This window comes from Oryx dammah, unplaced genomic scaffold (genome assembly GCF_014754425.2).
Source record: "Oryx dammah isolate SB20612 unplaced genomic scaffold, SCBI_Odam_1.1 HiC_scaffold_28, whole genome shotgun sequence".
In the NCBI taxonomy this organism is placed as follows: domain Eukaryota; kingdom Metazoa; phylum Chordata; class Mammalia; order Artiodactyla; family Bovidae; genus Oryx; species Oryx dammah.
In genome coordinates, this window is record NW_024070212.1 from 101,563,357 (window position 1) to 101,578,885 (window position 15,529).

Below are 15,529 nucleotides of genomic sequence, written 5' to 3' on the forward strand. Positions count from 1 at the left end.
ATGCTCTTGGCTGGTCCACAGAAAGCACAGGTGATAAGCCAGCATGCACCTGGAAATCTCATATACACCTCTGAAGCTCTTACCTGAAAGTCACATCCAGGAGCTGAATCCTTCACACCATGTTGATCCAGAGCAGAGGCTCAGCAGAAGGGGGATGGGTACAGGTTGGCTCTAGGATGGCAGCAAATATTGAGTGCCATGGAAGAACAGAGACACCCCTGGCAGTATGCCAAACCAGTGGGGAACCAGACTGCCTGGGTCCCAGCCTTGCTGCTGACCAGCTAGGTGAACATGGTCTCCGGGATTCAGATTTCCATCTGAACTGGTTCCAAAGTCCTGCTCTTCTGTGGCCTCAAATCTGGCTTGGTGGGTGACCTTCTTAGTTTCACCTCTGAGCCCCAGTGAATATGAAACGGCAGAGCAAGGCTTCCCTACAAGGTTGGGATGCCAGCACAGGGCTTGGGACAGTGCCACAGGTCAGTGTGGGAACTTCACCTGGAGAAGGAAGTGGAAACGCTTGAAGGGACAAGGTTTTCAAACTCAGCTGTGTGTTTCAGAAGGGCAGGCTGCAGTCTAGCCACAGACTTGGAAAGAAAATGTAGTACAGTTTTAAGAAAGGATTAAGACAACATATTCCTGAACTGGGTGGTCTTCTGGATGACAACATTTTAAGCCACAGTCTGAGCTGGAGTTTCAGAAGCAGCCATAACCAGCCCCAGGTTTTCTATTAATATTAGGCTATAGCAGCAGGTCTAGGAATGCTAACTCCAGGGAGAGTGACAAGAGGGCTCTTTCCAAAACATCAGCATAACAGCAGATAGAAGCCTGCTCACCTTCAGGTGCATAAGAAGTATTAGACCATTTTGCTGACTTTGGACTCACCCTCTGACATGGTTCTATGATCGCCTGCACATAGCTTTCTTGGTCACTCACTTCCAGGAGGGTCAGCTCTTACCTGAGTGATTGAAGCTGCTGCTGCTGCTGCTGCTAAGTCACTTCAGTCATGTCCGACTCTGTGTGACCCCATAGACGGCAGCCCACCAGGCTCCCCCGTCCCAGGGACTCTCCAGGCAAGAACACTGGAGTGGGTTGCCATTTCCTTCTCCAGTGCATGAAAGTGAAAAGTGAAAGGGAAGTCGCTCAGTCGTGTCCGACTCTTTGCGACCCCATGGACTGCAGCCTACCAGGCTCCTCTGTCCATGGGATTTTCCAGACAGGAGTACTGGAGTGGGGTGCCATCGCCTTCTCCGGTGATTGAAGCTAGCTGCTTCAATCTTCCTGATTTACATTAAGAGCATTCTCAAGACCAGCCTTCATCAGGACTTAAAAAAGGGATGTGTCTCTCCTACTTCTGCCAAGGTAGATGGGAATCCATGTATCTCATTTTCTTTACACAGAATAGTTTCTAATCTAACAAGTAGGTTAGATCCCTACCTCTAATCAATGCATATTCATGATTCTTTCATTCAAGCAACTCACCAAAGAGCCATTTCTTCCTTTTCCCACTAGAATTTCAGATGATCCCACTTCCACCAAAATGTCACAAAACTATTCCAGACCTTTCTCCTTCTCTTTCTTCCTCATCGTTTCCCCTCTTCCTCATCCCTTCCCCAGTGGTCATGGAATCCCCTCTGAGTTGCAGGCGCTGAGTCTGCAATCATGATACTAATGGCTTATGATCCACTTACATTGTTGATCAGACCCTCACAACCTAAAGCCTCAAATCCACCTTCAAGGGGGGATACCCATAACCCTCAGCAATCAGACGAACAGCATGAAGACATTTTTCCAAAGTGCAGAATCATATATATTCTGAGTGACTGAGCTATTGGCATTCAAGTTTTGACCAGTTTCAAGATGCTACTACCAGATAATGGGAAGACTGTATTCAGACACTGCAATTTATGTTACATAAGGAAGACTGTTAGTTGATACAGCAGTCAAGAGTTTCAGGTTACATACGATACATCCAGAAGGCTGAATACATTACTCCTTTTAGGTCATAAGACCTCTGAGAAGCTGCATCCATTTTCAGGCCCCCCACCCCTGTTTAGTGTGCTAATGCCAAGAATTTATGGTCTCTTTCTTTAACTCCTCCCAGAGGAGGGGTGATGGGAAACTGTTAAAAACCAGATGCTATAGGCATCTCTCTACCACCTCCCACATAATGCAGTCTCATTAATTCACTCACTTCAACCTCAAAGCACACCGCCCTCAAGAGGTAAATAAGATAGGCATATCCCCTATCAGAAGAATGGAAAAATCGAGGTCAGAGTCAACTTGATTGTATAGGGTTATCAGCTGTTGAAGGGGAGAATCAGAATGAGGAGCTGGCTCTGTGCCCCATGTTCCCTCCAGCAGGCCCTGTGGGCAGCTGTGACGAGGCTGGCCCAGCCATCTGGCTGAGGCTCACAGGGCCCACAGCCAGAGTGGGAAATCCTGGAGCGAGGCTATGACCCAGCTGTGCCCCAGCTTTCTCTGCTTCTAGATAGGCCTGGGTTCCGAGCATGATGCCAACGACTACAGATGTCACTGGCAGCTGGAAAACGGGCCCCTCTTGACAACTCTGGAAGCATCCTCTAGCTGCTCTGCTCAGGATGGGGCCCACTATCATCCCCTTAGGTAAAATGGAGAGACTGAGCTTACACTAAACTGTGGGAAGGAGTGGATGCAGCTTCCAGCAGGTCATCACTTGGTTCAGAGGTTTACATAGAAAGCATCCGGCCAATTCCAACGAGAACAGACCGAGAACCATTCTGCTAAACCCACCCTGAGTGGTAAAGATAAGGTACATGTCTTAACCTATACTAAAGGTGAAGGATTATCATTTTTCAACTGCACAGACACATGGCTGGAGTCTCAGCTCAGTGGCATGCACCTTATATTGACTGTATTTAAACTACGACTGTGTAGGACATCTCCATTACACGGTGCCAGTGTTCAGCTGTACAACTGCTACTTAGTGAGATCTGATTTTAGCCACAGTATTTTCAAAGCCAGTTTCTATTTAATTGTGTTGTGAAAGAAAACGGACTAGTTTGACTTGACACACATTTTACATTACAGAAGTTCAGGAATTCATACACCCAAATGGGTGTTGCTGCCTTCAAACTAGTCACCTTGGGAAGATGTGTGTTTAGTCGAGGGAAGCTAGCCTTACTCAGACATTTCTAGGACCCTCCTTGGAGCTATCCACCTGTAAGCTTCCTTAATGTTGTTGGTCTTTGTCCTTGAAGGGTAGATTTCTTTTTTGAGGAATGATTTTTTTTAACAGCCAAAGAGCATTAGAAGTCTAAGTAAAATGAGTGATGGAGCTTGGGATGACCTCTGGGGAGGAGTGATGTAAAAAATGAGGTCTGACTATAAGGTGGTGAGGCCTCTTTTCTTGCATGGCTTCAAAGATAATTCCAAACAGGAAGTCTATGTGGTCTTGGCACATGGAACACTGCAGCTCAAGAGTAAGTCCTCCCAAGGAAGTAAGTACCATCAGGGTGACTCTTGAGTGCATGTGTTCTAGTTTATTTGGTTAAAAAGGTAGCTGTGTTCATTTCTGTCATACTTCATACAAGCAGAAATGGAAGACGCCATCTCTGTGATTTCTCCTAAGGGAAGGGTCATCATCTACCGCTCGAAGAGTTAAAATGGAAAGAACTTGGTGTCATGTCAACATTATCCACTTCTCTTCACCATCCCCCATAAGATGTGCAATGAGTTATCCTTGATACCGGAATCTCCCCAGTGTGGAAAAGTGAGTAAGACTAGTAAGACTAGTATGGGTAGTCTTAACCTGCGTAAGACTAGTATGTCAATGGGACTGGAGTGTGTTTCCAATGGCTCTATCTACCCAACAGGCCCACAACACCAACTTGTATGAGAAAATCTCCTATAGCTAAGTACACAGTTTCAGCAGAGGAAGGGGGGAATGATTATTTTTCAGTAGCTCTCTAGGATTAAAAACCCACTGGCTTCTGATGTCAAGTGAACAGGAGTCCACTGAAAAGAAGTCCATGGTGTTCTAGTGCACGCTTAAGGAAGGAAGTGTGTGGCCACTAGCTCATTGAAATGCATTTCCAGCTGAGGCCAAAGGCAGCAAAGGTGCAAGAGGCTGCTGGGGCTGGCGTTAGTTGAAGCAGGGTCTATATACTTGGCAGTTTGTAGAAAGCCCCAGTTACAGAGCAGGATGTCTGCCAACCACTGAAGTCAAAGGACGCTCAATCTCACTTTCTACAAAGTGCTTCATTGAAGATGCTAATGAGGAAGCTCCCTTTGAAACACCATATCCTGAGTGTCAGAGAAATATGGTCAAGACGGTGATTGATGGGGAGCAGAGACTGATTCTTTAACAGCATCGGGACTGTGTATTCTCTGAGCATCTCTCTCACACACACATGGGCGTGCGCACACACACACACACACACACTCTTAATGCAGAGCACACAACTGCAGTCACATTCCACCTCTTCTGCACGTGCCTCTGTCGGGTGGTTGCTCTTTTGTACAGTATCTCCAGGAGCAGTTCCAACTTAACGGGCTCCACTGCTAAAAGCCAAAGCACAGCACAGAGTCAGAGCCCCAAGGCAGCTGTAACATCCAAGTGCTCGCAGCAGACATCGGTCTCAAATCAGTCGGTCAGGATGTTGTTCTCGGTGAGGGTTTTTATACTAGTGTTTCTAAAAACCACAAAGCTAGGCCATTTGCTTAAATCATCATTAGAAAGAATGCCGAGTGCCCAGATGGGATTTCTAGTTTCTGTGCAAATGAAATCACACTAGTCCAGATTTTATTCGCTCAAAACTACTAGGGAAGCAGTAGGATTTGGTTTCAGTGCTGCCAAAAAGCAGGAATTCACTTAAGTTTTAATTCTGAAGCAATCCTGGTGTTAATGTTGTAGCTGGGGTCAGGCAGCATGGGGGCCGGGGCCCCCGCTGTGCTGGCTGAGGAAGCCCGGATCTCTCCCAGTTCAGGCTCACTCTCGCTGGAGGTAGACCCACTGTTGATGGCATAGACGCTCTCCACAACTCCCTGAGCTGAAGCACAGCCATCTGGCTCTTTCTTCTCCCTGGGGCTAGACAAGCCTGGGAGGACGGCCATCTTCCCGGTCTGCCTGTTGGGCAGCAAGGACATGGTGTAGTCTGCAATGATCCCGCCCACATCTAAGTTGCATGCCTGGTCGAAGGCTAGGAAGCCCACATTGGCATTTGCCTCACACACCACAAAGGAGCCATCGTCCATGATGAGAAGATCGATGCCACAGAAGTCCATGCCCAGGATGTTGGACACCTGGATAGCCAGCTGCTTGCCTTGTTCCGTCAGTGGGCACATGACGCCCACGCCACCTGTGGGGAAATCACAGTGACACTAATCGAGCAGGACCCTACGGGGGCTTCCCAGAAAAGACCCTCACCCAGGTTCTCCGCCTGCCTTTTGTCTGCAGAAAAACTGTAGTCAAAGAATAAATTTAATCAGAGAAGTGAGAACATGCAGAAAGAAAGGAAAACAGTCCAGCAAGACAAAATAATAATACTTTAGCCATTAAACAAAGCAAGGACCTTTAGCTTTCCCTCAAGGACTATAGATAATATTCTGAGCCATGTCCTTTGAGCTGTTTTGCAAATACTGAAACCCTCACCAGGCTGAAGAAGTTAACTGTATGCTGTCCACAGCATGCAGACCTCAGACTAGTAGGAACCAGAAGGTTGATGATGCCGAGTCCCCATTATCTCATCACTGATCAATAAGAAGAATGTCCATGGCTGATCGTGCGCAGCTCCCTGAATACTACGAGACTCCTCACTACCCCTCCAGGGTGGGACACACGGTCCTGTGGGCATTGGCCCACTGTGGCCCCTTTTGCCTGGCAAAGCAATAAAGCGATTTCTCTTGGTGCTGTGCTGTGCTTAGTTGCTCAGTCATGTCTGACTCTTTGCAACCCTGTGGACTATAGCCCACCAGGCTCCTCTGTCCATAGCATGCTCCAGACAAGAATACTGGAGTGGGTTGCCATGCCCTCCTCCAGGGGATCCTCTCAACTTAGGGTTGAACCCAGGGCTGCCACACTGCAGGAGGATTCTTTACCATCTGAGCCACCAGGGAGAGTCCAAGAATCCTGGAGTGGGTAGCCCACCCCTTTTCCAGGGGAACTTCCCGACCCAGGAAGCAAACCGGGGTCTCCTGCATTGCAGGTGGATCTTTACCAACTGAGTTACCTGTAGAATTTCTTTCTACTTCTCCCAAAACTCTGTCTCCGAGATTTAATCCAGTCCCAGTGTACAGAGGCCAAATTTTGGCAACCATACCAGACACCAACTGATGAGTCAAATGACCTTTCAAAGGAAGGGGGTATGCTGGTGAGAGGCAGCGAAATGGGCATTTTTATTACTCACAAAAGGTCTGCATGGAAATCAGGATACTCTCTGAGAAAGTAATATGAAAGCAATACTCTTTTCTAGAGTTAAAGAAAATGCTCTGACCCAGTCATCACACCATGAAGGGAATAACCTTATATAATAGGGAAAAAAGCTTTATGCACAAATATGCTGATGGCAGAGTTATCTAAAACACTGGAAAATCAAAATACTGGTATACAGTAGTCATTTGATATTTGTTGATGAGTAAATAAAATATTATCATCTAAGTAGCTCACAACAGAAGAAAGGAGCATAGTTTACAACCATTACTAAAAATGATGGTGAGTTTGAGATCACATGGGAAAATATTAACACTTAGAAGGTATAAAGGCTGTACAGCATGACCATGATTATGCAAAAAAAAACCTAAAACCCACTGTCAGAAACAAGACCACCAAAATGTTAACACTGGTTGTCTCTGCTGCTGCTGCTGCTGCTAAGTCACTTCAGTCATGTCTGACTCTGTGCGACCCCAGAGACCGCAGCCCACCAGGCTCCCCAATCCCTGGGATTCTCCAGGCAAGAACACTGGAGTGGGTTGCCATTTCCTTCTCCAGTGCATGAAAGTGAAAAGTGAAAGTGAAGTCGCTCAGTTGTGTCCAACTCTCAGTGACCCCATGGACTGCAGCCTACCAGGCTCCTCAGTCCATGGGATTTTCCAGGCAAGAGAACTGGAGTTGGTTGCCATTGCCTTCTCTCTAGATGGTGGGATTAATGATAAACATCTTTTTTTCATTTGACTGTGTCATATTTCCTAACTTTTCTACATTGAGGATGCTTTAGAAGAAACTAGAAGAAACAAAATTAACTTATTGTTTTCTGAGAGTGGCTTGTGAGACAAAAATCCCATACCAAGACAGAGCCTACTTACTCACACTTGTTAAAAGCTAAGACTTCAGATTTAATTGGCTCCCTTTAGCCTTCCTGCCGGAGAAGGCAATGGCACCCCATTCCAGTACTCTTGCCTGGAAAATCCCACAGATGGAGGAGCCTGGTGGGCTGCAGTCCATGGGGTCGCTAAGAGTCAGACATGACTGAAGTGACTTAGCGACTTGACGTTCACTTTTCACTTTCATGCATTGGAGAAGGAAATGGCAACCCACTCCAGTGTTCTTGCCTGGAGAATCCCAGGGATGGGGGAGCCTGGTGGGCTGCTGTCTATGGGGTCGCACAGAGTCAGACACGACTGAAGCGACTTAGCAGCAGCAGCAGTCTTCCTGCAAAGATAGCACTTGGGACTTCCTTCATGGTCCAGTAGGATAAGGATCCGCCTGCCAGTTCAGGGGGCACAGGTTAGAGCCCTGGTCCAGGAAGATCTCACATGCCTCAGGGCAACTAAACCCCGTGCCCACAACCACTGAAGCGGGCACTCCAGAGCCCGTACTCTGCAGCAAGAGAAACCACTGCAGCGAGAAGCCTGTGCACTGTGAGGAAGAGGAGCCCCCACTCATCACAACCAGACAAAGCCCATGCAAAGCAACAAAGACCCAGCATAGCCAAAATAAACACATCAAGTGGTTTAAAAAAATGACAAAAACACAACACTTGTATTCTCATAGACTGATGACTTAAACCTTAACTCTGCCTTTCCACCACTTATTACACTGTGTGAGGAAAAGGTTTTAGGCAGCTTTAAAACAGTTCATCAAAAAAAAAAAAAAAAGCAATATGGATAAATTACAAAGCTGTGTATTTTCCAGTTAAGGAATGAATTTTGTGAAAGACAAACTGATAACACATAAGGTTTGATACTGTGGCAAGACATAGGAGTGTCATGAAAATTAAATGAGATAATATCCTAGGTACAGTGTCAACCTCAGCCTAGCTTTTGCTTCTGTCACAGCACTTAAGTCACTGTATCTTACAATGATCTGTTCATACGTCTTCTTCTTTACTGGACTATAGACTTCCTGAAGGCAAGGACTCTCATTAATCCTTACACTATCAGCATCTACCCTGGAAGGACTGGATTGGTGTTTCGGCCTCTTCGTTAGTCACCAGCCTTGATACACTCATCTGGCAATTTAGGAAATAACAACTGGGTATTTTTTCACATTACCAACAAATTCCACTCATAACAATAGTTGACAATAGCTTTCTGTAATGAACATAAGAGTTGCCATGCCGTTGGGACCATCTCCATTCACCACAACAGAAAACAAGCCTTATCAAAAGGTTAATGGGATGGGGTTATGCATTTGACCTAAACAAACTGCAGCTTTCTAATAACATCAAATATAGAAGAAAAACACAATTAAAGAAAAAAAAGAGAAATACAATGTCAATTATCAATGCAAGGTAAAAGCATATGCTCTGTCTCCTGCCATTACCTTGGTTTACTTCTCACTTTCTTTCTATTTTTTTGTTTTTGGCCATACCACACTGCTCACAGGAGTTCCCAGACCAGGGATTGAACTCATGCCCTCAGCAGTGAAAGTGCAGAGTCTGAGCCACTGGAACCCCAAGGAATACCCCCACTGCCTTAGTTTTAGACTCTCCTTACTTTTGGCCTGAGCTGTTGCCGCAGTTTCCAAACTCAGCTCCCCTGCCTCCCTCCTCTGCTTTCAATCCATCCTCTTTCCAGATGTCAGTTTTTCTCAAATACCAGTCCTCCTGTCACTCCCTTGTTTAGTGGGGACTGCCAGGTCCTAACACCTATGAGATAGGGATCACATTGCAGTGTCCTGACATTCCCTGGTTTGACCTCCGTCACGGCCCGTATACCCACCTGTCCCCGACCTGGACTGCTTACTGCTAAGGGAAAGGGCTTGCTTCTAATTCCTCTCTGTGATCCTGGCACCTCGCAGAGGGTCTGACCAGATAGGAGGGATCTAGACACCTGGACTGGGTGCAAACATCCTGAGATGGTGAAGGGCAGGGAAGCCTGGCGTGCTGCAGTCTACCGGGTCACACAGGGAAGCCTGGCGTGCTGCAGTCCACCGGGTCACAAACAGGTGGACTGAGCAACTGAACAACAAAGACATCCTGATGAGGAACCCCGGTGGCCTCCCCTGACCAACAGTCCCACCCTGAGCTCCGGTGCCTCACCAAGAGAGCAGTTGCTCTGCATCCGCCCATCTGTGGAGCAGCGAAGCATGGAGCCTATCACCTGGCCGCCGACCACCACCACCCGGATATCTTTTCCGTGGGACTCCTTCACGTACTTCTGGAACAGGTAGGGCACGTCGTGACGGATCAGGTGGCAGATGTCTGAGAGGTGGTGTTTATCTCTTGCAAGAAAAACACCTTTTCCTTTAAGAAGAAAGACAAAGAGCAAAAAAGGGAGTTAAGACACGCCTCTGAGCACAGTCCTTGCCATCCCACCTCCCGGTCCGGAGTCAACCATTCTTTCCCAACCTGCCTCACTCTGGCCCCTTCAACTTCTCTGAGTTGACTCTTGTGTCTTCTCAAATTTTATTGTCCCTGGGTTTAACTCACCTCCATCTCTGTTCACAATGCTTTTTTTTCCAAAATGAAATAAAAATGTATTCCAGAAACACACAGAAGAGGCCGAAATAAAATCTTAAGAATCTAGTTAATTCGGTTCCAAAACTGGAGGATGCTGATCTGGCAGAGTCCATGTCTCACTCACTTTTGTTCAAATCCCCCAAACTTACACTGTGTCAATCAATGTTTATGGAACATAATTAACTGAACATACTTTAGAGAAATTTCCAGGTGAGATGGAGAGAGGCCACGAAAGATAATGACACAGCCTGATACGGCATTAGGAGAGGTCAGTGCTGAATACTATGGGAGTTCAAGAAGTAGCCACTGCCAGACGTCCTGAACTTTCAAACATAAGAAATGTGTTATTTGGCTATATCCATTTAATTCTAAAAGGAATGACCCATACTTCTATTGATGTCTGGGGAAAGCATTCCTACTTGATTCCAAATTCTTTATTTTCTGCCTGAATCACTTACGCTTTTGAATTACTTGACATCTGCTTTTCCATTTGCACATTAGCTAACAGATCTGAGCAGGGGGGCCTGAAGGGTTTCCCCTACAAATCTGACATGAACATACTATACCCTGAACCTTGTTAACAAACATGGAACAAAGAGATGGTCTTCCTAAGATGTGTTACTACCTTAAAAAGAGTGGGACATTTCTGAAGTCTCAAAAAAAAAGAGGGATGGGTATCAGTCCCCAGTGGCGAATAAGATCAAAAAGTAACCTCCAAAACATGGCTTGGTCATTGGACATTTGGCACTAGGAGATCTGGCATCTGGCAGCAGATGGCTGGGATTCAATGATAGGTACTGGGAGGATTTTCAGCAGAAATGAGGGCTAAAAACAGGTTCCTTGGTTCCTGGCTCAGAGGTTCCAATATGGGGCTTAGTCTCCAGTTAATTAAGGAGCTACAGTTTTAAAGTAAGGAGGGAAAAAACTAGGGTGAGGTGAGGGGAAGAGTACTAAGATTATTTAATTATCTACTGTGTGCCAAATACTTTATTTTTTTAAATTATATCTTTTATATTTCATGCTATCTCTGTGAAGGCATTAGGACAAGTATAGCTATTTTTGTTTGACAGAAAAGGAAAATTAGGGCCCACAAGATTAGTAACTTTCTGAAGGGCACATCTTGCATGAGTCCACTGCCTTCTTGAGATTTATTTCCATGTAAATCTCAGAGCCTAACAACTGCTACAACTTTGTTCACTCACTATCCACTGCCCCTCAGATGCTGTGTGTTACAACCAATCTGAAAATGAAATTAAGAACACCATGCCACTTACAATAGTATCAAAAGGAATACATTTAGCCAAACAGGTTCAAGACTTATTCACAGAAAACTACAAAACATTTCTGCAAGAAATTAAAGACTGAAATAAGTGGAAAGACCTTCCACATTCAAAAATTGGAAGACAATATTGTTAAGATGGAAGTGAAGTGAAGTGACTCAGTCGTGTCCAACTCTTTGTGACCCCATGGACTGAAGCCTACTACGCTCCTCTGTCCATGGGATTCTCCAGGCAAGAATACTGGAGTGGGTTGCCATTTCCTTCTCCAGGGGCTCTTCCTGACCCAGGGATCGAACCCAGGTCTCCCGCACTGCAGGCAGACGCTTTACCGTCTGAGCCAAACTGACCTACAGATTCAATGTAATCCCTACCAAAACTCCAACTTCCTTTTACTGCAGAAATTGATAAGTGAAAGTAAGAAAGTGAAGTCGCTCAGTCGTGTCTGACTCTTTGCGACTCCCTGGACACCAGGCTCCTCTGTCCATGGGATTTTCTAGGCAAGAGTACTGGAGTGGGTTGCCATTTCCTTCTCCAGGGAAAACCCAGGTCTCCCACACTGTAGACAGACGCTTTCCCATCTGAGCCACCAGGGAAGGAGAAATTGATATGCTGATCCTAAAATTTATACGTAAATTTATGGGACGGGTTTGGGTGGACTCCGGGAGTTGGTGATGGAGGCCTGGCGTGCTGCGGTTCATGGGGTCGCAAAGAGTCAGACACGACTGAGCGACTGAACTGAACTGAATAGCCAACACAATCTTGAAAAAGGACAAAGTTGGAGGACTTGAACTTCCCAATTTCAAAACTTTCCACTGGCGGCTCAGGTGGCAAAAGAATCGGCCTGCAATGGGGGAGATCCAGGTTTGATCCCTGGGTCAGGAAGATTTCCTGGAGAAGGGAATGGCAACCCTCTCCAGGATTCTTGCCTGGACAATCTCATGGACAGAGGAGCCTGCTGGGCTACATACCGTCCATGAGGTCGCAGAGAGTCAGACACGCTGTGTGACTGATTCACACACACAACAGTGTGGCATAAGGACAGACATACAGATCAATGAAACAGACCTGAGAGCCCAGAATAAACCCTCATACAGATGGTCAATTTTGGATTTTTGCCAAGAGTTCCAAGAGTATTCAGTGGGGAATCAACAGTCTCTTCAACAATAATACCGGGAAAACTAGATATTCACAGGCAAATGAATGAAATTTGACTCCATCACACCACATATAAAAATGAATTCAAAATGGATCAAACACTCCAAATGTAAGGGCTAAAACTGTAATAAAAACAAATTACACATTTAAAAGTTGCTGAGAGTAAATCTTAGAAGTTTTTATAATAAGGAAAAAAATTCTGTACCTACGACAGATGTTAACTTACTGTGATCATTTCACAATATATACAAATATTGAATCATTATGATGTTCACCTGAAACTAATATAATGTTACACATCAATTATACTTCAATTAAAAAAAGATTTTAAAAATTTAAAAATAAATCTGTAAAATAGACCTATACATTACTAATGCTTGGCAAACATGTATTTTTGTTCTTTTTGGTTTGTGACTTGTTTTTACGGTGGCGGTATGGTGACTATTTACATCACTTGCCTAGGCCAATTAATATACCTAATATAAAAGTTTTATTTAGTATGTGGTGAAAATAGAACTCTCATACATTGCTGATAGGGATACAAAATGGCATAACTATAGTGGAACATCGCTGTAGGGAAACATTGGTAGTTTCCCTAATGTTAAACACAGAGTTGCCATATGACCCTGCAATTCCATTCTTAGGTGTATATATATATACCCAAGAGAAATGAAAACATGTGTTCACACATATGTGCACAAATATTCACATCAGCATTATTCGTAATGGCCACAAAGTAAAACAACCCAAATGCCCATCAATGGATAACAGATAAACAAAATGTGACATCTCCATATAAAGTACTATTGAGTCATAAAAAGGATAAAAAACCAATCCATTCTACAGCATGGATGATCCTTACAAATGTTACACTAAAAGAAACCAGACACAGGCCACATATCGTATGGTTCCATTGATATGAAACATCCAAAAGAGGCAAACCCATAGAAACAGAAAGTAGATTAGGTGCTGGCAGGGACTAGGGGAGGGGCCATTGGGACTGACCTTTGACAAGTACAGGGTTTCTTCTGGAGGTGATGGAAATATTGTGGAATTAGATAGTGGGGGCTACCCTGGCTCAGACAGCAAAGAATCTGCCTGCAATGCAGGGGACCCGGGTTTGAGCCCTTGGTCAGGAAGATCCCCTGGAGAAGGAACTGGCTACCCACTCTACTATTCTTGTCTGGAGAATTCCACGGACAGAGGAGGAGCCTGGCAGTCTATAGTCCATGGGGTTGCAAAGAATTGGGCATGACTGAGTGACTAACATTTATTTACACAGTGGTTGTACAGAAGAGTAAAAATACTAAAATCCTCATAACTGTACAACATAAAACGGTACATTTTTTGTTTTATGAATTCTCTCTTAATTTTAAAAACATCTATAAGTACTACATCTGCTCTTTAGTTTATCACCTGTCTTACCTTTCTACCATGCGAGCTCCTTGAGGGCAAGAAGTTTTGTTCTGCTCCTTTCTGTATCCCCCTGGCACTTTGTGGGCACTCAATATATATCAGTTGAATTTTATTTCACATATATTTCATGACAATAAAAAAACTAGTTGAGACACTGCATTTTTGCACTGCAGTATATCTGAACAGTATTCAGAGCCCCACCCCACCATCCCAACTCATTTCTCTTACTCCTCAACTCCTTTCCCAGATTGCTTTGCCCACCCCAGCTTCTGCATGCTGCTTACCCAGTTCAAATTCCACATTCCAACCGAAGTCTCCTTTCCTTCCACTGAAGCCTTCCCTGCCTCAGGGCAGAGCGGGCCCCCCCCTCCGTGAGGCTGAAACAGGTGCTAGGACCTGCATGTCACAGTAGTCATCACCCTGCAATGCAACGTCTCTACCCTCTACACAGCGAAGACCAAGAGCAGGGTGGGTCAGGTTCATGGGAACTGCTCATTCCATGTCCACCCAGGGTACCTCCTGTCACTCCAGATGCCCTGAGCAGTAAAGGATGTCATCTGGGTATCATCAGGAGGTACCCGCTCACATACCACAGGGGAGGGGAACTACTTTTGGCTGCACACATCCTCTTCAACTACTGTGTCCTGAGCACCGTATGAGGTCCTGGGGACAGAGATGGGCAGGACTAAGTTCCCACCTCTGAGCAGCTGCAGTAGAAAAGGGGGAAAGGCACAGAAATCTATACCTGTCGTAAAGCATAGTACTATGCTGGAGGCAAGGATGAAGCGCTTCGGAAACAAAGAGAAGAGTGATTAACTTTGGAAGAGAGGGAAAGAGACCAGAGTTGTGGAGGGAGAAGAAATGACGTGAAGCTGGCTTTAACGCACAGGCAGCAGCTCACTAGAGCACAGAAGAAGGCAGCATCCCCAGAAAAGGGAAGAGAACAAAGATTTTTTTAAGAGAGCAGGAGACACAGTCTAGGCTAGAATGGATTATGGAGTGTTCGGGTGGCCAGAGCAGGCTGCCAAGGAATGTGGACACTGTTCCTCCAGGGTGAGGAAAAGGAACTGTGTCTAACAGGCAGCACAAGCTCTTGGGAAGGTTTTTCAGCCAAGGGGTGACAAGAAGAGATCTATGTTCCAGAGAAACTGATTCCCACAAAGACGAGAGGAGGAACTGGCAGTGGAGTTCGGGAAACCAGTCAGAACCAAGTCAGGAGTCTACTGCCAGAGTCTAGGGAAGGGCTGGGAAGGGGGTGGACAAAGCTAGAATAGTGGGGACAGCAAAAAGGGGACAGAGCTGAGGACTACACCGCAAGCTCCGCCAGGGGGAGCTCCGTCTCTCTGAGCCGCGCTTCTGCAGCGCGGGGCGAGAGTCTCGTCCGCAGAGCTGCCGCCCAATCAGAAACCGGGCCAGAGGGCACTGACCCCGGTGTCCGCGCGTGCTCTTCACCACCACGGGGTAGCCCAGCGGCTCAGCTTCATCGATCATTTTCGAGAAGTCTTCATGTCCACCTGCCAAGAAAAGCGAAAGTCAGGGAAGGTGAGGCTAATGGTTGGGGGTCTCTGTGGGAATTCTTTAGAGGCCTCGCGTCTCTTTGATTAAAGCAATTTGAACCCATTCCATCCGACAGACTGTATTTTGTACCTGTCATCCAAGGTGCGAGCAGAGAGAGTAGGTAAGCGGCATTATCCGGGGCTTCTACCTGGCAGAGGCTTCACGTGCTCCAGTTCATGTCATCGTCATGACAAGCCCATGGGCAGGGCAGGGATTTTTTTTCCCTTATCATGGCTGGGGTAGGCA

At 45.9% G+C, this 15,529-nt stretch overlaps 1 protein-coding gene across 1 annotated transcript in view; it reads right to left on the reverse strand.

The window, feature by feature from the left end:
- Positions 1 to 1,781: 1,781 nt before the first annotated feature.
- RIMKLA (ribosomal modification protein rimK like family member A) overlaps positions 1,782 to 15,529 on the reverse strand; it is a 35,511-nt gene continuing 21,763 nt past the window's right edge. The window contains exons 3-5 of the mRNA XM_040231511.1: positions 15,154 to 15,240; positions 9,456 to 9,659; positions 1,782 to 5,336 (exon numbers count right to left, since the gene is read on the reverse strand). Coding sequence (XP_040087445.1) covers positions 4,846 to 5,336; positions 9,456 to 9,659; positions 15,154 to 15,240 — 782 coding nt within the window. The 3' untranslated portion in view covers positions 1,782 to 4,845. The remainder of the gene's footprint in view (positions 5,337 to 9,455; positions 9,660 to 15,153; positions 15,241 to 15,529) is intronic.